We start from the raw sequence: 27,898 nt of genomic DNA, 5'->3' as shown, positions 1-27,898 counted from the left end.
GATTTTACTACCACAGGTTTTGCTACTGCCACAGACAACAGACACAGCCAACTGATAAAATTTTTTTTTATTATCCACTTTTGAATTCTTTTACACTTTCCTGATTATTTTGTGTAAGGTGAAACTAGAACTGTTTAAAAGACATACACGAATCTAGTACATCAATAACCAGGTATTTCTTTTTTGCTATACTATTCTCACAACCACGTGTGTGCTAGGCAATATAACCGTCACAGAAGCAAACTTTAGGCAGAATACTGGTCAGTAAAAACAAAGCGAAAAGAGCTACCAGATATACAGACAGGCTCGGTTCCACATTCACTACTGCATTTATCAAGCGCCAAGTATTAACTGCACAATTTGTTCAGCTAGTAGAGGGGAGTTTTAAAATCAGTGCATGAAATTCTCTTCAGCAGACAGATGGACAAACAGATGGATCCTATACCTAAGTGGAATGTGAAGGCAGGGGATGATACCGCGGGACTGATAGGTGACTATTCCTAATCTTTTCCACTGCATTATTCACGCAACTCTTATTATGTTTTATTTAATGGGACATGTTTGAAACATGGCCAGGTGAGGACGTTTGGAGCTCAAATATTACAAGGTACAAGTGTTACAGATGTGTAGGTCTGCATTCCAGTACGAGATGGGAAATCCTGAATATTTGAGCCAGATCCTGGTACTACCAAAAAGTGGCAGACGAGAGCTGAAGGCTGCAACAGCGCTGGCAGCTCTGAAACATCCAAGGAAGAAACCTGTCCTTGGTGAGGCTCAGGCCTCAGCCACCATCCTGACATCACCCATAACCAAAGAAAGGATGACGCGTATGTGGGAGTCCAAAATTGCTTTAATGGAGTTTAAACAGGTGAGAGGGTCAAGGATGAACAGAGTCCAATGGGAGAAAAATTTCTATAAAGTGAACTTAAAAGATGGCTCAGTGGATTACCTAAGAGGTTTTCAGGATAAATTCAAAATGGGAATACCATGGAGATTTTGACTCATCTAAGAGCAAAGTAATGCTAAAGTGGCAGATCACTTCATCCAAACTAATAAGTATCATCCAAACTAATAAGGCCATTCAAAAAATTGAATCTTTTCCTATTGCAAGTCCATGGCAGCGAACCAAGAATTCTCACTACTGAAGAATATCTAAGGTGTAGTAACTAGGTAAGTTATTGCTGTGGGAAGGGGCTTAGTCATGCATGTCGTATGAGCATGAAAGCACTTTTAGAAGTCAAATCCCAGTTATCTGCCAGTGTAAAGAGTTTGGAAATCAAGCTGCTAACTCCCCCATTACCCTCCTCCCCCAAACAAACCCCATCCCCAGAAAGACAGGATTGACAAAGTGAGCTTTTGACTGAAAGCGGTGCCTCAGACTCGGTTACAAATGTCTACAGAGTGTGCCTGTTCAACTACCTCATAGCAGTGTCCCTAACTGGAATGCCATACATTGGATTGTTTTCCTTCCATGCCCCAGTGTCACAATAGAATCTCTATAACTTTCTGTACAACTTTACAACAGAATTGTACTTCGACTATTTTGGTGCCAGATTAAGCTCGCCAGAGTTACATAATTGATGTCTACTTTTCTACCAATAAAGAGTTTTGCAAAGTCAATTGCGATCACAAAACCCGTTATCACAGTGTTCAGTTAAAAATATAAACACGGTAATCGGAACTGGAAATGTTCATCATAGGAAAGTTCGGAATGCCATTGGAATAACCGACCTCCGCTCTAGGTACACACAACACCAACCAACCGGTTTTACCCCACAGACAGTTTTTGCTACGTTGAGGTTGTGACAGTCGATGTACTATTCTTTTTGCTTGTCGCACAAAGGGATTATGTGTAGGATACGGGGTGACATTGAACACAGAGTGAAGCGTGACAGCCATTAGTTCTCTCCCTCCCCAGCGTCCCCTTCGTCTCCCTGGTTTTCCGACGTCCATAGCTGTAAGAAAATACAAATATGTGTTTGTGCTGAAAGCACACAGGTAATTACAATAGTCAGGAAGGGGAAGACAGCATAATTAGTTGTGTAATTTTCTCAGCTAAGAGCAATACAGAACTGAACAGTAAAGCTAAAGAATAACAAACTGTTACATGAGTGAGGATAACAAGGAAGAAACCAGCACAAGCTGGCTACCTACACATAAAACTGGCTGTTGAGAACAAGCTTCACTTTGTGTTACAGAAAAAAAATTGAGTTTGTTACAGTGGTTAACAAGTGATTTCTGGTCTGAACAAGCAAGTCTGGCCGGTCTGGTTACAAGAAGCAGTGATCACATGCAGTTACCAGCTCAGAAAAGGCCTGGAATGGCACAGAACTGCTTCAGGGAGTGCAGCAGCCCAGAGTGCAGTGGTTTGCCCCCCGGTACTTACAGTGAGGTTGTCCCTAAGCAGCTGCATGATCAGAGTGCTGTCTTTGTAAGACTCTTCATTCAGCGTGTCCAGCTCTGCTATCGCTTCATCAAACGCCTGAAAACATGCAAGACAGCACTTTCACACTCTGCTCTCTGAACTGCTTACAAATCTGGTACATTACTATTCAAATTCTGTGACAAAAGCTTCCAGTATTTTTTTTTTTCCACCGCAAGAAGAAATGTAAACCAAAGTGAGCACCAGACAGCCACGGGGGAAAACAGAAATCTTCAGGAGTGTCCAGATTAAAGCCCAGAACAACTTCACTACCATTCAACACCAAATACTGAAAAGGCAAGAGCACCCTGTGTCATGCTGAAAAATGATTCACATAGTTTGAACTCAGGTTTAAGAACAACACCTAAAAGCAACACTTCCATTAAAAAGGAAGGTCTCACTGGTTTAAATTGGCAGTGAAAGACAAAGGCACCATTACACTTATATATATACTGTACATGAGTAACTTGGCAAAAAAATGGAAGACAGGGATTTTTGACAGTGGGGTGGAAGGTTTTCAATTTCTTTTCAAAACAGCAGAGGAAATCAGGTATGTTCCACTAGGCATTAACAAAGCCATTCTTCCCATCCATCTGTGACCCGTGAAAATCAATGCTGCAAGTCTGAGAGCCATGAATAAGTGCTATTTCTTCTTTCAGGTTTCAAACACATGTAAGAATTTTAACTATAAAAAAACAAGCAGGAACAGCAGCAGCATTTTACAGCATAACATCACTTCTTGTTACAAAGTCTTGCTGAAGTGTGTATTAAGAACACTAAGATTCACCTAATGCCATGCTATTTGAGTTACTACCAGACAATTTTCACAGACACAAAAAGCTCTACTTAGAAGGTTTTAATCCTATTTTAGAGAGAAGGCCAAGAAAAAAAGGATTCATTATTTGTTTGGCACAACCCACCATACAAGCTTATTTTGGTCTCTGGAGAGAGTGGTACACGTGCACATGGATACACAAGGACATTCAGGGTTACAAAGATGGACACACAGACAACACTTCACGTGCATTTGCTAAGTGTTCAAATTTAAATAAATATTTCACTTTAGAAATGCTAAATTAATTCAAGTGTTTTCAAACAAACACATTCTAAGAGAATTAGGTGGACATTAAGAGGAGGCATTTTGTCTTCCCTGTCACTGGAACAGCTGCAGTAGCAAATTAGCTTGACCTAAAGCTAAGCCAGACCAGCAAACCAACTTACCTGAAAATATACTAAAATGACAGCAGTTTAACAACAGCATTTTTAAGCAACTTGATATGAAAAAGCATAATCATTTACAAAGTGTTACTGCAACCACTGCACTTATGTCCTCAGCCTCCACAAATACTGGTGATATGGAGAGTCTGCTTACCGTCTTTGCCAGATTACAGGCCTTTTCAGGAGAATTTAGTATCTCATAGTAGAACACAGAGAAATTTAAAGCCAAACCGAGTCGAATGGGGTGTGTTGGCTGCATCTCTTTCTTGCTAATCTCAAATGCCTCCTGGTAAGCTTGCTGAGAGTTTGCTACCGTTGCTGCAAGAAGTAATTACAACCATATTAATGCACAGCACATCTCTGTACTTCATGGGGAAAGGGATTCTCTTCTCTGTGCCACCAGAAATTCAGTCACACACGCACAGACGCTTCTTTCAGTGTTTGCAGATGTAAAAGCTTTCCACTGGCAGAATTATGAAGGCAGAAACATGTGCTCAGCTAAAGCTCTGACACAGAGAAATTAAGTTCAGCAGTTCGCTAGAGACTTAAAATAACATTTATTCGACATAAATTCCAACCAATCTGGATGGACACAAACCTTACCTAAGTCAAAGTGTTCTGGTGTTAAACACTCCCTTCCAGCCCAGCTGAAGAAGTCACAATTATCAATAATCCAGACAAAACCATATGGGAAAGAAGAGGTATCTAAACTACTGCAGCTCTAGGTGATGAACTTTGTATTTCAGGTTGGGGTTTCAGAGGAGAGCCAACAGTCCCTTCCTGGCTAATGAGTAACAATAAGTTCCATACTGGCATAAAACTAAGTTTGCAAGACATGGACTCCATCAGACACTCACCAGGAGCTCAGGCAGAGTCCAGCACTGCTTTACCATTTCAGAATTAACTGGTTTAGGACCCACAAACCCAATAACCCACATCTGCATGCAGGAAGTTTGCAAATGGCAAAGACTTCAGCTAAATTCATGGTTTAAACAAGAGATCAAAGGATTTTCCACGAGGAAAAAAAACCCAACAAAACCATTCTCCGGGAAAAGGATTTTATACTGCTTTATATATGCTTGAAAATCAGCTACTGTGGTCAGGGGCTGCAAGCAGAATTTGACTGGATTGATGGACATCTGTCAGTAACTTCTATTAATTTCAGCGAGGTCTTTCTCTAAAAGTGACTTGCACTGCACCCATCTTGAATACTACAGAGCAGTAATGAAAAGAAATAAACACTCCATATTAGGGGAAGAGAACATAAGTATTTTTTACACTTGATTCTGCTTGGCCCCCAGAATGAGAGATTTCATTTCTACTTACTTTGCTTATTGTCCCCAGATGCCACCTCTGAGAGGTATCTGTAGTAATCACCTTTCATTTTCAAATAGAAGACCTTGCTTTCTGGCTGCGTGGCGTTGACAATAAGGTATTTATCCAGGAGTTCCTGAGAAAGGAAACATCACCTTTTTTTTTAAATCCAAGCTATAAAAATAATGTCTGAAACAGAGCCTTCGTTACAATGGCGAGCATGAACTGTTCAAACATTAACAATGACTTACGTAGACTCATGTGTTAATCACTTTGCCTACTGTTGTCTAAACTTAAAAAAAAAAAAAAGGAGAAACTACTTGTAACCTAATCTCAGGACAGCTGAAAACTTGCTCTGTTGAGGCCACCCACCATTCCCTCCTGCAGAATCTATTCACTATCAGGGCTTACAACTGCAAAGATTTTCCTTGAAATATACTGATGCAAACCTGTGTCCACAGCCAAACTAATAAAGCAGCAGCTGGACATTAGCACATCTGGTCACTTCTGCTGCCACAGAGCTGAACTCTATGCAGAGCTGTGAAATTATCCACAAGAAACAGATTCTATCTGCAGCTCCAGCTGAAAAGCTCAGCAGTGGCACAGTCAGCACATGTGAACTCAGAAAGAGATGTACAGACTGACTGCACTGACAGCAGCTGCTCCTGACTGATCTTACACAACCTGAACAGCAATAAAAGGAAGAGCAAAACCAGTTTGGGGGAAGAACTACAGACCTCCTCTATTCCAAAAAGGTACTAAAGAAGCCTCGGGATGTCAGCATTCATTCACAGAAGAATTTAAATGGTCAGCCTTTCAGCAGGACTCATGCCAGTACCCCAGATCTAAATTTGTTTTCATGGTGAACCACCCCCCCCAATCAGCAGCCAGGGGTGTTCAATGTGGCCTTGTTTGCTTTTTTCTGCTAAAAAAAAATGCTCTTTTATAGCAAATCCCCCAAGAAACAAGCTAGATGCCTTAGAAGCTGGAATGGGATCCAAGTATGTAGCTATGCAAAATTATTCCCCTGCTAAGGTGCTGCAGTGTCGACAGCAATCCTAAGATTCCTTAAGCCTCTCTGAAAAATGCTGCAGTACTAACTACTGTTATTTTTGCTGTTGGATTATTACCAGAACATCATTGCAGATATCCTGCAATTCAGCCTCGATTTTCTCACGATATTCTCTTCCCATCTGCTGTTTCTTCTCGTTCCTCTCTGTCTTCTGTTCAATGCTGGAAATCACACGCCAGGACGAGCGACGGGCACCGACCACGTTCTTGTAGGCCACGGAGAGGAGGTTCCTTTCTTCGTTGGACAGTTCATGTCCCTGCTCAGTGACAGCCTTCATAGCAGCAGCCATGTCATCGTAACGCTCGGCCTGCTCGGCCAGCTTGGCTTTCTGTACCAACTCGCTTTTATCCATGGCTCTCCTGCAATTAGTGGGGAATAAAAAGAGAGAAAAGTGTCTCCTGGTTGTCCACACTGTGGAAGTTCATGCTGAAGGGTGAAGCAGATCTTACAGTCACTAATAAGAGGGAAATCTATAAATTCTATCAGAGCAATACAGAGGGTTTCCTTTTAAAAAATTACTGGACCTTTTGCCAAACATGTATAATTTCTATGTGTAAATGACTAATCACAATCCTGAGGATATGAATGCATCATTCTTCAAAATGCAGCAAAAGTCATTAAGCACAGCCCTATATGAATCCGTTTCCTGTACTGGCCACAGCTCAATTTGGGAGACACTAATCCACTGTTCTGACCCTGAAACAACCAGTTTCCGTGTTTGTTTTTGTTTGTTTGTTTTGGTTTTCTGTTTTGTTTTGGTGTTTTTGTTTGTTTGTTTTTTGGTTTGGGGTTTTTGTTTTTGTTTCCCTCCACTGCTAAACAATAACAACTACTTAGGAGCACTGAAGCACTGGACAGCTCCTCCTGACACTGAAGAGCTTTGGTAAGCTACAGGAGGTGTTTCTGTGGGTTTACATAAACCATACCCAGTAAAGCTGTAGTTGTTGGCAACTATGGAAAGCATATTTATACTGTTCTGCCAGAAAATACAGCTTTTTTTACACATGCATCAACGTACACATAATGGATCATTCTTCACAGCTATGGGGGCTGCAGCCTCAGGTTTGCAAGACCTTTTAAATAATACTGATGTTCATAAAATCTGAATGGGATGCGGCCCACGTGATGGTCACTACCACAAAACAAATTGCTTATATGGAAACAATTTGTTTATCATTTCTGATAATGCAGTTTAGCAAGTGGAGCCAAGAAAAACACATCACGTGACCACAAGGCCACTGAAGAGCTTAAGCAATGAAAGATGGAGTAAGGAACGTGCTAGTGAGGCGGCTTGAGCGTTGCTTACTCCTACACCACAGTGCTAACATACAGTAACTCAGCCACTGAGCCACCAACCTCACACTCGATACACCACCCAGGGCCTGGCTCCCAGGAGAAATTAAACAGGTTTCTTTGCCTTTGTCAAAGCAAAGTAGACCTCAATACCTCACAAGCTCCAACACACCCCGAATTCATCTGCGGAATTTCTGTAGGTTTGCAAATTCACTTTTGGACAGACCCAGAACTGTTATTCTCATCAGTACTGAGCAATAATTACCCTCTCCTACTCTGTAAATCCTAATCAGGACTTTCACTGCCCAGGTAAGTTTACAGGCTGAAACCTAACAAAAAACTTCTAGAGCCTAAAAAAACTTCTGGAAGAAAAATAAAAAGCAAACAAGAACAGTAACTTTACAATTGCCTTCACAGGCTTCAGTTCATTAGAGAAGCATCTACAGCCCTATTAGAAAGAACCAACAGGCTGAAAGCCATTGCTGTAGCCTTTTCCCTGGCTCTCACCCTCAAAGATTCCAGTCTGACAGGCTTCTGACAGAGAACATTTTGCACACCCTGCTCAGCTTGTATTTTACTCCACGTATCACCTACCACACTCTTATACAGGAAAACCAGTCCCTTATACTAAATCCTGAACCAGGACAATGAGATGCAGACCCAAATTCCCACTGTGTGTTTGAGCAGTTTCATACACTGCTCAAACTGCCAAGGACGAACCCTAACTACAAAATTATTTTGAGATGAGCACATTCTATCCCTCCAGCTGAAGATATTAAAAAAAAAATTAATCACCCAAGATATCATGTCAAACATCGTTATTTCACATGAAAGCTCCTGAAGTAAATCCAACAACCAAATGTACCTGCTCTATATCTGCAAGTCTAACTCACTCCTGCTTGTCTTTGATCCTTTGTAGATCCTAATGCATCCAGCCACATAAGGCACTCAAGGTAAGGATATGGAATGCTAAACCCAGCCTCCTGGAAAGGCACCTCTTGCAGACTGGTAAGTAAAGTTGGGCTGGAGTTCAGTCCCATTGCAAATACTGTGTTTAAACTAGTGGGTCTTGGGATCTATTGAAAGGTGACACACACACTTCAGATAGAAGCCCTCAACAAGCCAGAGTGACTTTGGGCAGCAGTGTGACAGGTTCTGGAGATTAATTTGGTTCTCTCTTCACCCATAAAGAGTTCTCTCTTCTTTTGCCATGGGGATATGCTCTATTATCATTGGCTTCCATGGCCTTACCAAAAGGATAGCTCCTGACTGAAAAGGGGTAAGTGTGATTAGTGATGTTCACTTTGTGTCTCTGCTCTGAAGCCTATCACGGTAACAATGCAGAACAAGACCAAGGAATCATCAGACCCCTTCCCACTGAGAGAACCCATCCCACTTTTCCCTGCTGAGTCTATTGAACCTCATAAACCATTCCCTTAACTCAGCAGTAACTGCAGACTGTGTGCTCAAGGCAGGAAGTAATTTGTGAGTGGCATTTCTCTACCCACTCAGTAACATCTGAACATGAGCAAAGTACACCTGAAGAATGCATTTTACATTGCAAGGGCCAACTTTAAACAACCGGACATTTAAACAAAACAGTTTCAGAGCAGTTCTAGTTTCCTCACTGTCTGCACAGCTTCTAGAAGTATTTCTACTGCAAGCATCTTATCTTCTCCTCTTCTTCTTATGAAATGTGATTATTACGTGGAAGCAGCCTGCTTGTTGAAGTCCAGAGGCAAGTAGGTCCGAGAGAGTTTACATTTTGCCATTGAAAAGTCAGTTTTATCTTTGATCTGCACTTTGCCAATAGTGGTCTAATCTGCAGACAAGTCATCTGTGCAGAATTCCATTCACAAACAACACGGAGCTTAGTTTTGAAAGGGTGCAGAGTTTGTTTTATCAAGCTCACTGACATATTTATATTTAGATGCAAGACAGTTCACGGCAGTCAATGGGTTCATACAAGGACACATGAAGGAAATCACAGTGGGAACTGCAGGGGCACAAAGACCTAGTGGATAAAAGAGATTCAGAAACCAGTTTAACACATCAATTATACAAGTGAAATAGCAGCACAAAGATTAGAATGTTGTTTCTCCTGAAGTAAGGTTCCTCAGCAATGTATCCAATTTATGCACATCTTAAATGTAACTCAAACCAATCACTGAAGACGGAGCTCCTCAGAACTTCACTGGCTTAGTTTTGACATAAGAATTCAGTATACAAGGACTCGAGTTTAGTTAATTCATCTTCATATCTGTACTGTTAGTAGGTTTGCTATGAAACACAAAATATTACTCAATAATATGGATTTCACAGAATTTAAATGCAGTAAGAAAAGCATTGCCCACACCAAAATATCTGCCATTGACAGTAAGTCTACCATTATTTCCTCCCCAGGGTGCTGCATAAAGAAACACTTAAAATCCTCATTTGATTCTCCATTGCTTACCTTGTTAGAAGCTTGGAGAGAGCTTTGCAGAGCTATGCTGGCTTGAGCTCCAAAAGAGGGAAGTGTTTGCCAGAAGGAAAAAAGATACAAGGAAAGGAGTGATGTTTGAAAAGGCAAAGAAGCAACTATCAGTCACAACTGGTCCCTCCCAGAGAGGAGATGAAAGCCACGCTCTAACAATGGATCAGTGTGCCACAGTCTGAGACAAGCAAAGCCTAGAGCTAAAAATACTCCTAGGCCACACACAGAAGCCATCTACCAAAGGTTACCTGCAGCTAGGAGCAAAACACACAGAGGTGATGAACGGGAGGCTGACAGGAATGATCTATTCTAGCACTAATGAAGCCATGCCATGGCGGCAAGGGGAAAAAGAGGGAAGATGGGAAAAGGTGCAGAGACGTGCAGATCACAGCCATGGAGGAGTCCTGAAAGTTGCCTGTCCTAAGCAGAAGATTCTGATATTAGATGCATTAACACATTTCAAATTCTTAAGATGCTGTCTTCTTAAGAATCTGTTAAACCACAGCTTAGTAGCCCTCCAAAAAGAAGTGGCTGGCCACTGTTCACAAATAAGAAATGCCAACCACTACCCAGCTGCCACAGCCAGTAGTACCAGCTGCCAGAAATTTGAATCACACTAAGTCCCACACTTAGAATGTAATTTTTTTGTTATTCTTTTCCTCTATCTCCCATGTAGCCTAGAGCTCTTTCAATCTCTCTTACAAACACAGAGGAGCGTGTATGCAGGCACTACAAGTTACAAGTGCTTACTCCCACCCCGGAAAAGCTTTACACCTGTGTAGAGAAGACTGAAATATTTCACAGAGCATCAAAGGTAAAGGTCAGAACCTGTAAAACTCATTACTTTGTAGCTGTCTGAATCTTTCAGTGGAAGATGCAGGGAGAAAGAGATGGTGTGACCACCCTGGGAACAGCCCCTGGAGTCAGGACACCCACGGATCTTCCACGAGTGGACGGACGCACAGAAATGGATGTTCACATCCCAGTAACAGCTGAGGAGTAAAACATCCAGCTACTGTTCTTCAGAAGGCTGCAGGACCTTGAGAACTACACCTTACCATCTGCTCTGTAGCCTTTACTGTTTCCCATTCCGATGGGCTGTTTAGGACAAAGCCAGAACGGACCACAACTAACTGTGTTTAAAGTCTGCAGAAATGAAATGAAAACTGGCACTGAAAAAAATTCTGCCTTATATAACATATTGAACTGACAGGACAATACTAATAAGCTTACGTTGGTCTGAAGTCTGCTGCTCCTGATGACCTGTTCTTCTCATGCTAATTAAGCCATCGATTTTTGTGCGCTGTTTTTCTCTCCATAGCAAGCACGAGACTCTATCAGACAAAACTTCCCCTTTGTAAAATACTGGTGAGAAATCAGGGTGGGCATGGGTTTGACATACTGGTCCTCACTGGGTCGAGCTGAGAGGCAGGTTAACAGACCTGCATGTTCCACTGTGAGAAAGGAATGTGGAACCAGATTGGGTGAAACGGGAGGCAATCCTGCTTCCCAGGCACAAGCTCCTTTCACATTCTGAAATGGGAGGCAATCCTGCTTCCCAGGCACAAACTCCTTTCACATTCTAACAGGAAAAGCAGCAGACTGGTACAGAATATGCAGCTCAAGATTCCAACAATATGTGAACGTACCTGGCTTTGATTTCTGAATGGGCAATTCATTCTGAAATTAAACATTAATGTGAGGTGAGTTGTATTTCAAACTAGAGTTCTATAACTACAGAGAGTAAGAGCTTTGGAGACACTGTTTCTAACACAAATGGAAACTCTTTCTCCATAACTCAGGTACACACATGCTGACACAAGTATCTGCATGATGGGAATGGCATTCCCTGTCAAGAAAACACTGCCCCCAACATTTATTCTTTACAGGAAATCAATCAACTCTTTCCATGCAGTGCAAGAAACCTTCCTTGCTTTACTGCAGTATTAGGCATTTGATGTCATTACTTGTGTTTCTCTGTTTGGTTCCCTCAAAGGCTATCATGGATTGCTAAGTAACTGATTAGAAAATGAATGGGTCTGGTAAGATCTGAACAGTAAAATCTCACACAACTGTCAGAAGCTTGGGTATAGCAAGATCAGTATAATATCCTGCAATCATAATGAGGGAAAAAAGAAAATAATTTCCCAGCTGTGATATTCTTGCTGACCTCATGCAGCACATAACTTTGGCCTCCTCTGCATCTACCCTGGCCTTCAGCTGACATCTTTATGCAAATGCTCAGGTAAAATTAACATTCTGTAAAACCATGCCTCAACCTGCTCTGGTCATCTGCCATCATTAATTGTTGCTTTCTAAATCTGACCAATATAATTATTGAATAAAACGAAAACCAACGGTTTTCCATCTCCACAGAGAATTACAAAATGTCTATGACCAGTACCAATAATGTGTGAACACTGATACTGTACAGACACCTTCAATCTAGTGACAGGAGCCTTCTTCTTCCCAATGCCAGGCTGAAAAGCTGAGCTCTGCTCCCTGCCTATGGCCCTCACTCAGGTGGAGACACGCTGGCACTTCCACAGCACAACACACTCACATGGTAACACCTTTTTGTTCAAACTAGCAGAATTGTTTTTGGCTAGGGTCCAGGTGGAAATAGTGAGTTAGCCCGAAAAATCTTCCCCCAGGCATAAAGTTCATGCCAAACTAATGTATTCATATCACAGGTAAATCACTTTTGTTAATAATAAACTGTCAGTATTTGTATTACAGGGTGGGGCAAGAAGTGTGGCCATATAACAGACACACTGCTGGTATTAGGATACCACACGGATCAGAGTACGAGTTTTTACCTCATTAACCAAATAATTATTTACTGAACTCCTCTTCCTCTGAGTTTATTCACATGCAGCACAAAAAGCTGCATACTGGCACAGGCCTGCTCAGGAAAAAATAAAAAGACTCAACATCAAAATAGCAGAGATCAGAACATGCGGTACTGACATAATGAGGTTGAGAAAACTGCACCAGGCCCATCTGTGCAAGGAGTCTATCACTTTATTGGTACCAATTTAATAAACAAAATATGATACTGGGGATATTTTTGCAGTCCTTTAATATGAAGGGAGAAAAAGGCACTCGCATTCTTGTTGTCTTTTCCAGACCAGATTACAGCTCGTTATTACTCTGAAATAAAAGTAAGCTCTCTTTTCATAAAAAAGTACTCAAATTTCTGACTGAGGTGTCCTGCAACAACAAATGTGCAAAGACACAAATATTCCTCCTGCCACTGAAGTTACAAAACCTTAATAACATTCTCAAAGCCTCCAGTATTTTCCCACAGGAATTTAGTTTTTTACGGTGCTGCATGATGTGCTTTTCGCTTTCCCACCGCCGGAAAAGGTATTTTAACTATTAATAAGAAACCCACCCGAAGGCAGACAATTTATCTCGCGACCTCAGCGCGGGAGGCGTTTACGCCGACCCAGCGACCGTGTGCCACTGTCACTCCATCATCCATCGGGATGATTGCACCTACCTCGAACAAAGCCTGTCAGCTCGGGGCCACTGCCCGGCCTTTTTGTGGGCCGGGACCCGCCTGGGAGCAACCTCCTTTCCATTCTGGAGAGGGCTCTATTCCCAAATAGCACTCTATCCCCAAGCGGGCGCGATCGGGATAAAAACCAACAGCGAAAAACTGGAATAACAATAATAATCATGATGATAAAATAATTTTTGCTGCCTCCTAAAGGGAAGCATCGCTGCGATCACCTTCAGCCCTACCACGGGCCGCTCGCACCCACCACGCGCGGCTCTCCCGGGCTGGCCACGGAGCTCTCCCGGGCTGTGGAGGCCGCCCTGGATCACCCCGGCACGATTTATTTCCCCCCCTACTTTCCCCGGCGGGAGCGCGGGCCTTGCCCAGGTGAGCGCGGCCGCGCCCCGGGCCCCGAGTGACTCACCGGGGCGGGGCAGCGAAGGGGCGGCACCGCCCGCCCGGGCCCGGCAGCGGCCGCCGAGCAATGGCCACACCGTTACCCGTGGGCACGGGGGGAGGCACCGCGGTGTGAGGACTCTCCCGCCGCGGCCTGCGGCCGCCGGGGCGGAGGGGGGGGGCGAGCGGGCCGCCGTCCGGCGGCCCGCTCGCCCCCCCCTCCGCCCCGGCGGCCGCAGGCCGCGGCGGGCTCGCCTCGCTGATCCCGACCCCGACCCCCCCCATCCCCACCGCAGCCCCCTCACCTGGGCGGCGCGCTGCGATCGCACGGGGAGGAGGGCGAACGGGCGCGGCGGCCGCTCGCACGGACACGCTCCGCACACACTCACACTCTCTCTCACTCACTCACACTCACACACACACACACACACGCCCTGAGGGCTCGGCCCCGCTTCCGCCGCCGCCGCCGCGCCCGCCCCTTCCGCCGCCGCCGCTGCCGCCACAGCGGGCACCGCCCGCCACGGCGGGCCCGGGTTGCCATGGAGACGGGGTGGGCCCGTGTGGGCTCCCCTCAGGGGGGATGAGGGGAATGAAGGCCGGGAAAACACAAACACAAACACAAACACACACAGACACACAGAGGGCAGCGGAGCCCTGTGTGAGCCGGGCACGCCTCGGGAGTTGCGGGCTCTTTGTCTCCTCCGAGCGCCGCGGGTGGGAGCTGCGCTGGGTTGTTTTGGGAGCGCGGCGGCTTCTCCGGCGGCGAAAAGAGCCGGAGTTCCCGGTTTTCCTGCCGTTTGCCGCTGGTGGTCTTTTTTGGGGATAAGAATCGAGGGATCGGTTAGGCTGGAAAAGACCTCCAAAGTCACAGGAGTCCGAGCCATGACCCGACACTGCCTTGTCAACTCAGTGTCACACAGTGCCAGCAACAAAAGAGCCAGATTTCGTGATTTTCTTGCCGTTTCTCACTGGTGGGTCTTTTGGGGTTTTTTTTGGTTTTGTTTTTTTTTTGTTGTTTGTTTTATAAGAACCACGGGATCAGTTAGGTTGGAAAAGACCTCTAAAGTCACAGGAGTCTGACCCATGACCCAACACTACCTTGTCAACTCAGTGTCACCCAGTGCCAGCAAGAAAAGAACCAGATTTCGTGATTTTCTTGCCTGGTGGGTTTTTTTTTTTGAATAAGAATCACGGCTTCAGTTAGGTTGGAAAAGACCTCTAAAGTCATAGGGGACCCAACACCACCTTGTCAACTCAGCGCCACATCCAGTCTTGCCTCAAACGCCTCCAGGGACAACGACTCCAACCCCTCCCCGGGCAGCCCATTCCAAAGGGACACATCCCCATGGAGCACAGGCGGATCTGTGTGCCCTCATGGAAGTTAAAATTTCACAAATGCTTTGAATTTCAAGATCACCTTGAAATGGTGTTTTAGTAGCAGCTCCTCCCTACAACTCAAACTGCATGTTTTCACTGGAAAAAATGAGATCCTTATCGGCTACATAAGTTTTATGCAACTGTAATAAGCGACATTTTCTAGAGGAATGGGGAGAGAAAGCATTTTTGGGGCATGAGGAAAAGTCTGGCTTGGTCTTCAAGAAGGAATCCAAGGAAAAGAGTTCAGTTTTGTAATCCGTATAATCCTTTTGGATAAGAAGTGACAGGACACACAACCCCGTGCTCTGCTCCCATGTCTCAAGTTTATGGCAGCAGCACTTGTCAAAGTGTTATTATTGGGGCTGAAGGCGCTCGGTTCAATTACAGCGTCCCAGAGTCCAATTTTCTCTTCTGCTTTCAGATACAATCCCGGGCCCATCAAAGTGACTGTCAGATTCCTTTTCAGTGATGGAAGGACTTCATTAGTTTCCTGCTTAGTCTTGGTCCAAAGGTTAATTACTTTGGAAAGTCAGAAGGAAAATTACTTGGCACCCACAAGTTAACTTAAGCTGCAACCACCAATTCAGCTCCATCAGTTATTGTCATCACTCTCTTTCTTCTTTTCTAGACAAAACTTGTTTTTTTCCCCTGATCTTCTCCATAGCTCCTATCTTCCCAGTTTCTGTCTGGGCCATTCCCAGTGTTCTTGCTGAGGCCTTGTGAGTGCTGATTCATGGCAGAATTACTTGTTTTCAACACTGTTATATGTGTATCTGTATATCATGCTCTGTTTGTAGAGGTGTGCTGTCGACACCTGTTCATTTGTCTGCTGCTGTACCTCCCCCAATCTCCTCACCTCTCTGCCCATGTTGTCACAGCTCGTGCCTCCTACTTCAGTGAGGTGCACCCAGCTCTCTTCATACTGCTCCTTCAATCAGTCCAGTTCAAATTCCAGTCATCACTGCTGACGTGCTTGCAATCCTTCTCAACTGGTATTTTTGAACTGTGCACTTTCCATCTCAATATCCAGGTAGGACAATTCCAGGCTGTGTAGTGCCAGAGGTGAAGTACCACCCTCTGCTTTCACAGAGCTCCTGTGGCTGAGTCCCTGCTGGGTCAGGGGCCACTGAGACATAACTGTGTTAATGATACAGGTCATTCCTCCCTGAGCTCTTCTTGCCCTGGCATCTTCCCAGTCCTTGTGTACCTGGAAAAGATAGGCAGTGAACCCTGCAGTTCTTCCAGGCACAGACAGGTGAAGGCTGGAACCAACACCAAACCTCAGCTCTGAAACACGTAGCAACAGCAGTGAGTGGTTCAAAGTGTCCCCTCTCAGAGGAAGAAGTGCATGTTGGCTCAAAGGATCTGAGACAGGAGACCCAAAACTCTGTGCAAGAACCTGAGGGACAGGCTCGATCCCTGAGAAAACAAGCCCAACACAGAGACCAGCCTGCCAGGCTCTCCAGCAGCACTGCTCTGTGTTTTCCCAAAGAGCCACATTTCAGGTAAATAAGTGTGAGGTGCAATTGGAATTTGGGCTTTAGCAGCTGGTCAGCGTTTACCCCATTGCTCAGGGAGTGCTGAACAGCTGCACTGAGAGCACTTGGTGCACTCACAGTGAGCTGCCGCTTCATGTAGAATAAATTCAAGAGAGGAAATCACACGATTTTAGGAGACGGCCCATGGACGAGATGGAGTCCCCTGGTTACAAGGACTGTGAGACCCAAGCTCTTTCCTGGGTGCATCACAGGCTCCACCTTTGGAAGCAGCCTCTCTGCAGGCAGCTGGGGCTGCAAGGACAGTTTGTTCCCGTCTTTTGCAACTGCTTCACTCCAGAGGATTTCAGGCTCCAAAAATCTTCTCTAGCACTAAGTTTACTTAACATCAATAGCAGTTAAAAGAGGTGGAAGAAGCTCTTTGTCAGAGATGCCAGTTGCCAAACAGGGAACGCTGGCTCTGCTCCCCGTGTGAGCAGCAAGGCCAGAAGAAGCTGTTCCCAGCAGATGGCACAAGAGCTGAGCTGCTTCCATCGCTGCTCTCAGCGGCACGTACCTGCCCTCAGGTGTGCAGCTTCTGGCACAGGAAAAGTGAACCTGAGATTTTTACTAAAATACTGCATTTCAACTGATAAACCTTCATTCAGAAATACAATCCTGATGAGCTGCTCGATTTTTGCCATTTTTTGGGGGCTAATTTTTTATTGAAAGCAAAGTCTCAGCTGCTGTGGGTACCAGAAGCAAACAGTTGATGGCACTGCATGATCGCTGTCCCTGCAGCTGACGTCTCCCTGCAGCCTGTCTCTGAATGAAAAGGGAAGGTGTTACCCTTCTGTGCTGTGGGAACGACACTCTCAAAATGTGACCTTCACCTTCTAAGTGTGTTTTATTTCTTGAATCTCCTGGTACTCATTTTCTCCATCTTCTGCTCTATGTGTGAGAGTGCACAGCCTGGACATTTCAGTTGTTCTAGAGCTGGATCTCATGGATAACTAAATAATGGATTAGGTGATGGATCCCAAATGGAACTGGCATAGTGGTTATGGCTGCTCTGCTGGAGCTGAGGGCTGGGATGGATGTCTACCAGAAGTCTCATCAGTATATTAAGAGTTCCATCATTTGTCAGTGCTGGTTGTGGTGTACTTTGAACTGTACACGGTGGAGATAAGAAGTAGACTTGTAAGGAAGCAACAAGGGACACAAAAAAGGAAAAGTATTTTTTTCCCCCATTAATATTTCTGCAATATGAAATAAAAGAAAAGCTCCAAGGGAAAAATCTCTGCATTTCTTGTCTGTCTTGTATTTTCTCAGTATGTAAGCTGCTTGTGGCATTACAGACTGCTATGATGAAGTTAAAACTCAAATTAGCTTAGTTAGAATTAAATTTCCAACCAAACTGGGATCGGGGATAAGCATATTCCATCGGATAGAACTATTATTAACTTTAATTAAAGCAACATTTAAAGCAAAGAGCAGCAGGTTTTCCTCATGGTCCCTGCCAGCTAAATGCTAGACTAAATAATACTTTGTTTGGGCATCTTTCAGTTCTTCCTTCTGTCCAAGGAATGCAAGTAGTTTAGTGAAGCTTCTCCATTAGATGCAATTTGGATCGAAGTCAAATGGCTGTTTTAATTTGAAGGTGTTCGAAGGTCTGAAGGTGACTTTAGAGAACACAGTTAAGAGCATAATTGCAAGGGAACTTATAAGAAGTAACTGTGGGAGCATGAAAATATAAATGACCTAAATAGTATAAAATAGTATGATGGGAAATATGGTTGGAACAAATGTCTTGGATGGGATAGGAATTCATCTCCAGGAATGCAATTTTGGCAGTAGTGTCCAAAACAGAGAATGCTATTTCTGTGGAAATGCACTGAACTCTGGGTTATGAATTAAACTCAGGTAATTTATGTTCTGCTCATAAAAAGTGGCAGAGCAAAAAAAACCAAGCAGAAATGGAACAGAATATATTGCTGTAAATTTTATAGCTGCTGAGACCTGTAGAGCTGTCGTGTACATCTGATGCCAGGTAATGCCTAAGAAAAATTCAAGCCAAGGAACACACAGCAAATCCTTCAAAGCTGCTGCCAACTCAGTGACCTGAAGGAAATCCAGTTTCAAAGCAGCGTGTGAAGAGAGGTTTGAAGAGGTGGCTTCCCAAACCCTGAACTTTATTTATGAGCTGTTTCTGACAAGCCCTAAAGAAAGGCAAATTTTGAAATTGCATGGCAAGCATTCATTTTATAGGAAACTCTGATCTTTAGGAAATACCAATACTGTTCCATTTCCTGCTTTCTCATTCTTTTCTCTCTTGGTATTTAATACCAGTCTGCTGTGCAGAGCTTCCCAGCCGGTGTCGGTTCCAAGGCTTGGCTGCCTGGGCCCTGCAGAGCTCCAGCTTTCTCACAACCAGCTATCTTCCAGGTGCCTTTGAAGTGGGATTTCTGCCAGAAAAGTAGCTATGGAAGAAATAATCCTCCCTGTGGTAATCACAGTTGGGTCTGCTAAAATTTTGATAATGTTTCACCCCTTGGCCAGGTGCAGGTCAGCTGGAATTCTTCATGGGGAGAGACACATCCAAAGGAGAAAACTCCACTTGGCAGAAGGATGGATCCCTTTGGGGTTTGGTGAGATCAGCTTAGACAAGTCCAGGCCCTTTATGGCAAATGTGGGAGAAATCCCTCCTTAATACACGGAGTGGTGGAGCTCCTTCTTTGGTATAACACAAAGGGGAGCCTGGCATGATGTTTTCTCTGGATGTCTCCAGGGAAAGGCAGCTCCTCTCACGGCAATATAGATCTGTTTCAGGGCACACTTCAAAGTCCAGCCTGGGTTTTTAGTGTTTGCTTTTCTCCTTTTAAACAAGATCTGTCCAAAGGACTAAGATCTGAAGCTTAAAGAACTGTGCAAGCTGCCTGGAGCTCCAAAGAGTTTCTTTATAATTAGTATAAATGCATGAAATATTTAACCTTCATCCTGTGGAAACCCTGACTTTTAAAAAAGAATTGACGGCATAGGGTGGAGTTTTATCTGCTCCTAAATAGGACAATGATTTCTGCCCCAAATCTCAAATTCCAGTGTGCAATGAATCAATTGCAGAGGAGGAGATGACTGTTCCTCCATCTCCCCGTGTAATTGACTCTCAAAAACTTGATTTTTCTCAGATGAGTCAGGGTGAGAGCTCTGAAGTAGCACGGCTCCAGCTGGATATCTGTTCTTATTCTGGTTTGTGGTTCAAGGTGTCTTTTCTTAGTAAGCACCTACCACTAGACCATTAATAGTTTGACAGTCCACAGCTTCTAAGGAAATGCTTACCAGCATTCAGAGCTGGAAAATAACTCAGCGAACGGCAGAGGCCTGATAAAAGGATTAATAAATCACAACTGCGAGAGCTCTGAGTTCAGTTTTGTCTGACACTGGCTCTAAGGATTATTTTCTACATCCACTGCTCTTAATTGCTTTTTCTCCCTGGAAGTTTCTGTGCAGCTCTGGGATGGACTTTGGAGAGCTTTCCCAAACAAACTGAACTAGGTTTCTTCCTAATTTATATTAAAACTCTGATCCTTAAAGCAGATATTTGTATCTGAGCTGTACTGAAGTGACTGATAAATACAGAGGGTAAGGGGTGACACCTTCTCTCACTTCCATCACAGCAAAAGGAGAATATTTTTGCAGAATAAAACTGCCAACCATTCCAACCTAGCTCTGCTATTCCGCTTCTACTGGAATTGTTCCGTCTGTTTCTCTGGAAATGAAAGTCTGTTTTTACTCCTGCCACCTGCTATTTCCATATGAAAAAGCTGTTTCGTTATAATGAAGGTACCATTTCTCCCAAGGGCAAAGTAAGGACATTTCATCACACTGCTTTTCCTGAAATCTCAGTAACCAGATTCAATATGTTACTAGATTTGATCTACTTTTTCACAAAGCTTAAAGCCTTTCAGGGAAACCTCGAGTTCTGTCTGTGAGTATTAACAAAACAAAATGTCATTTCCCTGCTGAGCCGTAAGACAGTCTGATCTGGCAAAACAAAAAACAGAATATAAAATCAAGATTCACTTTAGCTTTGAGGCTTACCCAGTGATGAGCACGGGGAAACCACAATATGATTTCCAAGCACAGACCATATTTGTATCCCAGGTACAAGTGAACAACACTGTAACAGAAAAGTTCCTTCATGCTGACCTCTTGATGTGAGGAGTGGTGGGCAGTTGAGATGGCCAGAAGCTGGTCTGAAAGTCAGCTTTCTGCAGACTCACTTGTGCTTTTACAGAAGCTGTTTAAACTGTCCCTTGGCTCCAGGAGAAACTCTCCAAATGAGTCACTTTTGACACCCACCTTTTAACAAACCCCTTGACATCATGACCCCCTTTCTCCCAGCAGTGTGGGAATATTCCCATATTCCAAGAACAGAGTAAGAAAACAGTCAGTGGCCACCTGAGTTTCTTCAGCAGGATTCCTAGAGAAGAATCAGGGAAAACTGATCCTTCTCTTAGCATTTGTGTAGATGAAGTGAAATACAATCCATCAGAGAATGTACTCTGGAGAGAACAGGACGCAAAGGAGTTTATAACGCAGTTAGTTTGATGTTGCAGGCCTGGATTCACTGCAGGAGATTCCCAGCTGGCTGCCCAAAGGCTTTGGTGTGGACCTTTTGCTGGACTTTCAGCTGTGCCTCAGGTCACCTTTTCAGAACAGTGCAGATACAAACACGAGTCAGAAAAGATCTCCACAGTTACAAAGCTCCTTTCAGCTCCCTGTGCTTTCTCCTGGTAGCCTGGCAATCCCCTGGGCTGAGATACACTCTTTCCTCTGCCCAGGGTTAATAGGTATCATCAGGGATGGAAAGGAACAGGCTGAATTGAAGGCTGAATAGAAGACAGAGATGGTTTTTTTCTCAAATTCCCAGAAAGCCATCAACTGTCACCAGATCACTGGCCAGGATACTACAGCTCATTGGAGACTATCCAGGTTCAGAAAAACACACTGGGAGTGTTGCTTCTTCTTTGACTCCTTTAGGTTCTTGCCTAAGATGAATCCTACAGGAATAAAGACTGGGGCCCATTACAGCCTGAGGCTTTCTTGAAAATCCCAACTGCGAGTTCCTTATTCATATTAAAGATCTGCCTGGTTCTGCAAATCATCTTTATTTCAGGCCTGATTCATTTATCGAATACTCACAGCTCAGCCAAGGGCCCAGGCAGTAAATGGGAACATGTTAACACATTCACTCTTGGATTGCCAAAACATTATCCAATTATCTGTGCTAATGCCAGCTGCCTTGGAACACAGAAAGCCCTTAATAAAGAAGCAACTGTGGTAAAGAAATGATAAAACGAAAATAGCAGAAGATGGCTCCCGAGGCTGGGTGAGATGGAGATGCAAAGGAATAACAAAACCATCACAAATGCATACCTAAACATCTTGCAAATGTAAATATGTCAAGGAGTGAGGTCGTTTTAGACCCAGGAATAGAGACAGAGTGTGCCTTTTTGTTTTACATCAGTTTGCCAGTTTTCTTGGAGGAAGAACCACAAAACTGCTGTAAGCCCTGAACTACAAGTGCTACCAGCCACTAGATGTCCCAGAGCACTCAGACTGCACCCAAAAGCTGCAGACAAAGGGGAGGCAAACTTGGTGGTGCAGGAGAGAGGATGTCCTTCAGCAGGCTAACTGAGCATATATATATATATGTTCTTCTTTAGGCCTTGTATTGTAGCTGTGATGGTGTGAGGAAATAAGGAATCTGCACAGATGGACCCGAGGAAGAGCTTCTACATCCCAAAGCTGGTCTTGCTTTTTTTTTTTTGTTGTTACCTTAAAGCAGGGTACAGCAACACTGCTCAGGGAAGCAAAGTGAGATGGAAAAGCCAACATTTCAGTGTTAATAAACTCCTCAGAGTAACAATATGGAGGAGCAGAAGACAAGTATTCCTGCTCTCATCAAGCCAGGGTTATCATGGGATCTGCATGTGTGGATAAAGGTGCAATGTCAAGTTGCCTTTTTTTTTCCTGTTCCTCATTTATGGTTTAGTGCCTTTCCTCAGCAAGCTGCAATGCTGCAAGTTTCTATACACACCTATGCTGTTCTGTGCTCACTGTTTCTCCCTTCACTGAATTGCTTTGCTGTAATATTCAGGAGTGTTCTGATCCTGCAGTCAACACAGGAGAGTTGTGAACAGCTCACTAAGAGTAAAGACAGAGAAAATGCCTCAAGTGTGGCTCGTGTTCCTTCCACATAAAAGTGTTGTAGAAACAAAACCTGTGATATTCCCAAACCTGCCTCTTTCCTTCAGCACTCACTTGCCAATCAGTTGCTTTTTCTTTACTGTCAGAGCAGTAATTTAATAACACATACCAGGAACCAGCCAGCATGTCCAATAAAGGAACAGAAGCAATTTAATGTGATTCATGATCAGTCACAACTAAGCAACAGCACTAATTTTTTGGCATTCATTCCTGGGAGTAAGGATTCAAGGAAAAAAAGATATTCTTGATTAGATTCAAAGGAAGTAGAGGAGTCTGAAACCCCCTCACAGGCAGAAAGGAAGGGAAATGAATCCAGCACATCATTTTTGTGTGACCTGCTGCACTGCTGGATGAGGAGGGAGAAAGGGTTGTGTTGGAGAACTGTGGTGTTGCCACTTGCCTCCTCCAAACTATTCCTACCAGAAGGTATAAAACATTTCAGAAGACAAGGCTGGATGTGATAGCATAAGGTTTCTTGAAGTACTGTGATCTCTTGTTTCCTTCCCATTGAATATATAAGCTACTAAGCAGGGTGAGAGAGAAATGGGGTTTTGGAGGCAGGAAGGTTGCATGAGGGCATCTGCCCCCCATTCTGGTGCAGAATGGTGGTGTCATTTGTGCTTGGCAGGTCCTGAGGATGAATGAGAGAGAACTAATGAGAACATCAGGAAGAAACCATTTATTAATGTCTCCCTTGGTAGGAAAATCCATCGTGTCCTTCTCCTGCTCCTTCTACCTTACTTACAAGTCAGTGATACTGGGTGACATTTTTAGCTTAGTCATTTTATCAAGGCTGTGAGATAAATCACTGCCCAGTGAGGGAAATGAGCTCAGCAACATTTATAACAGTGTGGGGTCTCATGAAATCTTAATTTAATGACCTTTGAGTAAGAATAGAGGCAAATCTACACCCCTGTCAGGGGCCATATCCTGGACTCCATCAAATCCTGTCATCTACTTCTCTGGCTGTTCTGAGCCTGTACTGCAAATGGGCCCAGGTCTCAGATGATCCTCTCCTTTATTCTGATGGGAATGCTCAAAGAGTTCATCTCTGCAGCCAGAGCTGCAGGCAGAGGGATAAAGCCGTTTCCCAGGAGGCAGCAGTGCCGGTCAAAGAGCTGTCAGTAGTCAGGACTGCCAGGCACGGGCTTTAGCTGATGCTTAATGCCATCTAAAAGCAGGCAGGGAGGGGAGAAGGACAGGCTGCAGTCTTGCTCTTCTGAAGCTTGTCTGTGACCGTAGGAGCCCAAATCAGGACCTGTTACAGCTTTATCAAACCACAGTCATCCAACAAAGCCGTCAGTTTGCACCTCAGTCCTGGGGAAGCCTCAGGGTAGGCAGGAAGCAGCCAAGCCTCGATCAACCAAAACACAGTGTGGGTTCCTAAGCAGGTGAGCTCAGACTGCCCAGGCTGTTACACTCTTCTAGTTGTCAGAGGACTGCTGTTACTGTCCTTCATAATAAAGCCCTTTGATGCCTCTTTATCTGCCCACTTCTCTTTCTATGGCCAAACCTCCATGGTCTTCTCTGCACAAATATCTGAATAATGGAAGAAATCAGAAGAAACACTGAAGCACCAGTGATGCCACTATTCCCGTGATCATCATTATTTGTCATATCTACCATCAGTTATGGTTTGCTTGTGCTGGGTCTTATCCAAAAACATGGGAATAAGATATTCCTTGCCAGAGGGAACAGAGAGTGCAGTTTAGGATGTGATGCAGCAGATGGGGGTGGTCCAGACTGGCAGGGACCAGTGCTCCCTGTTCAGCCGTGTGTCAGATCTCTCTGGTCCTGGGCAGGAGGAGCCCTGCCAGCCAAGCAGCCTCCTGCCTGGGAGGAAGCAAAGATAAAGTGTTTGGTGTTGGCTCTGCCCAGAGACAGGGAGAGGAGCACTTCTTGGGAGGGGAGAGCTGGCTTTGCCAGGAAGCTGAACTCCTGGGTGGTGGGACGTGGCTGTCAGGAAGCCCGGCCAAATGTCTCAGAGAGCTTGTGACGTGGCACTGCCTCGCCACCACACACACACCATCTGCCACCAGCCGTGCCCAGGCACAGCCTGAGCGTGGAGCTGCTCTGCCAAGCAAGGCTCCAAATCAGCGCCAGGAGAAGGAGGCCGGGAGCAAATGCCACCCCACGCAGGGGCTGTGACATGAGGCGGGTGGGTTGCACAGCCTCCTGCAGGCCCCCGGCGTGTCCCAGGGCTGGGGCTGCTCAGTCTGCCCAGCACCCAGCACCCAGCATTCGCACAACCACCATCCCCACGGGGCAAAACGGCTCCAGTGGCTTCCTCACGGTCAGAAGTCTGAGGAAACCTCCATAACGAGGAGGAGGAGGCAGCTCAGGGTGACACGACTGACTCCGTGCTGGGGTGGGGTGGTGGAGCACGTGCAGGTGTGACCCCTCACACCTTGGTTTGCTCCAGGAGGTTTGGAGCCCGAGTCTTCTGCCGGCACAGGGTCTGTCAACCTGCCAATTCCTCTGCTGACCTTGTTCCTCTTCTGCAGCTCAGACACCTCTGATTCCTCCATGGGAGGCTGCAGGACTGAGGCTGCCTTCCATCCACAGCATGGCCAGGGAATGCACTGATCTCTCCCACAGATGCACGAGAAAACCTGGAATTGGTGTTTGTTTTCTGTAGGGTCTGTCTATCACATGTGATCCATTGCCTTCTTTCCTGGTACAACTCCCATGGAACTAGAGGAATTTGTCATTTTAAGAGGAAACAATTATTGATGAACACTAAGGGTGTCAAAGATTTTACTCTTCCCCACCCTCTCCCTTTCCTCTCCCAGTCTTCTTGCTGTTGGAGACAGCCATCTGCTCTGCCTGCCCGGGACTCAGCCCTTGGGATAATAATATCTCCAAGCAGTCCTGAGCACAGGAAAGCCATGAGCCAGCGGAGTCTGCGAGCACCAGAATGAGGAAGGCTCGTGGGAACTGAGTGAGAAAATAGCAGGCCCAGCCTAATCATCCTCTTGGAGCACTCCCATCACTCGGGAAGCTGAGACCGGCGGCAGAGAGAAGCTGCTCTGGGTTATCACTGCTGCACACAGAGCAAACCTGTGCCAGGCATCTCTCTCAGTTCCCAGGCTGCTTGGCACCTGTCTGCCACCCAGCTCAAATCCAGAGACTTTGCATAAAAAAGAATGCCAGTCTTCTCCAATTGCTTACTACTGAGTTCCTTCCCAGGAAGGAAAACGTGGCTTTCTAATGCAGCTCCTATTCTCTGGTGTTCCACAGTAACCAGCTGCAGCTCCGTGACAGCTCCAGCAAAGCCCAGAGCTGTGCCACAGTCGGCAGAAGCTGGGCAGAAGGAGCTGGCAGCTGTAGGATTGCCCCTTGTCTGACCCTCTGCAAACTGGGACTCCAGTGCAGCTGCACGGGGCTGATAACCTGCTGCACTGCTCTGTGTGCACACAACAAAGCAGAAGGGATTGAGCCCCAGGACTCCTTGTATCAAGAAGTTGGAATGTCAAGCCCAGCCTGGCCAGCAAAATTGATTCCTTTCTGCTCAAGGGCAGGGTGAGCTTAGCAGGCTGTGCAGCAGTCAGGTAGCACTGAGAAAGGTGCTTCTTGGAGAGTAGGGTTGAGTTCCACCATCCAGGGCATTTCCCCTCTACTCTCAGGAACAGAACTCTGCTCTACTTTTTCCTCTAAGAACTTTCTTCTTTCTCCCTGCAGCTTTTAGCTAACGAGACGTCCCTGCTCTAGAAACTCTAAAGAAAAAAAGTAAACTGTTGCCAACTTTCTTCGAGGTTCCTTTGCAGAGAGTTGAATAAAGCACAGGAATAGAGCTGATTTGCTAGAAAGTAGGACTTTTTTCCTCCCTAGAGCTTGTTCCTCTTGCCATGGAGAAAGCTGCAGCATGGTGATCCACCCGCACCTGGGAGTGTGGTGGGAACAAGCCCAGAGACAGGTGGAGAATCCCCAGCCCTGCCTCAGCAGAGTTCCTGCAGTGCTGGCAAAGGGCTCCATGCTACTGCTCTGCTCATGATCTCCTGGTGGGTTTTAAAGCAGGGCAGATGTACCTCAAGCCCGTTTCTCTTACCCTCCTGCCAGGTGGGTACCCAGCCTGCCAGGCTGGACATGCTGGAGATCACGTCTGTCAGTGGTTAATGTAAACAGAGAGGAAAGTTTACAGCAAACAAGAACAGGTGACATGGTGTGAGTCACAAACAGCCTTTTAAAGAGGGGCCTGGGTGACTGGGAGATCTCTCAGCTAATGTTCCAGGCTGAATTTTGTTCTACCAAGGTGGGGATGGGGATTCTGCTGGAGTTCCACACCTGTACAGGGCACTGTGCCAGGCCCAAGAGGTCCTACAGACCACCTGGCCTCCCTGGGGAGGGTATTTACATAATCCCATGTTTACAAAATGCCCACTTAGTGCTGGAGCTGGACACCCTGGGATGACTGCCTTTGCCAGGGAAACAGGCTCTCCCAGGGTGACAGGCTGCCTGCAGCACTGCACAGGCGTGGAGGGCAGGAAAGCGAGAGAACAAATATCCTGTTCAAATAGCAGAGGACAGCGTGTAATTACCTGAGCTGGGAGCTGGCCAGGACTCCAGGAGTGAGAGTGCTGCCAGAGCAAAAGAGATGAGAAATGTGAGGGAGTTGGGGATGGGAGAGGTGGGTACTGAAGAACCAGGAGCAGATTTTGACTTTTTAGGAAGGCAACAGCACAGCATCTCTGCACTGTGCCCATTGCTGGGGCTTTGATCCAGCATGGATGGAGAGAGAGATATAGTCCCCAGTGTGCCTGCTGCACCCTTCCCAGCCACTCCATTGCCCTGTGGAGCTGGGAACACTTGCACTTCATATCATCCCTCACTGCTGTGTCCCAGCTCATGCAGAGCCCACAGCAGCTCCGCTGGACTTGGTGCACTGAGCCACGTTATACCCCATGCCAGGCCCAAGGTAAGTTTTTGCATCCACACCTGCTGAATTCAGACTTCTCCAGGAGCTCCAGGGCTGTCAGGCACCAGGCCAGGCTGTGCTCTCTAACTCAGTGGCTGGCAGCTGTGGGCTTGATGCTGGGCTGACACATCAGGGAAGTGGTTCTGCTGGGCTCTAAACCAGGAT

At 45.4% G+C, this 27,898-nt stretch overlaps 1 protein-coding gene across 1 annotated transcript; it reads right to left on the bottom strand.

The window, feature by feature from the left end:
* Positions 1-52: 52 nt before the first annotated feature.
* On the bottom strand, positions 53-14,166 carry YWHAB (tyrosine 3-monooxygenase/tryptophan 5-monooxygenase activation protein beta). Its single transcript, XM_051803064.1, has 6 exons — positions 14,002-14,166; positions 6,085-6,385; positions 4,967-5,090; positions 3,795-3,958; positions 2,387-2,482; positions 53-1,955 (listed from the first exon to the last, which is right to left on the bottom strand). Exons 2-6 carry the CDS (start codon positions 6,376-6,378, stop codon positions 1,899-1,901), a joined length of 735 nt encoding a protein of 244 aa, XP_051659024.1. The 5' UTR covers positions 6,379-6,385; positions 14,002-14,166; the 3' UTR covers positions 53-1,898.
* Between the last annotated feature and the right edge of the window lie 13,732 nt (positions 14,167-27,898).

This window comes from Manacus candei, unplaced genomic scaffold, assembly GCF_025592945.1.
Source record: "Manacus candei isolate 608988 ecotype Guabito, Panama unplaced genomic scaffold, ASM2559294v1 h1tg000057l, whole genome shotgun sequence".
NCBI classification, from domain to species: Eukaryota; Metazoa; Chordata; class Aves; order Passeriformes; family Pipridae; genus Manacus; species Manacus candei.
Note: the sequence above shows the minus strand (reverse complement) of the source record. Positions and strands in the feature narration are given on the sequence as shown.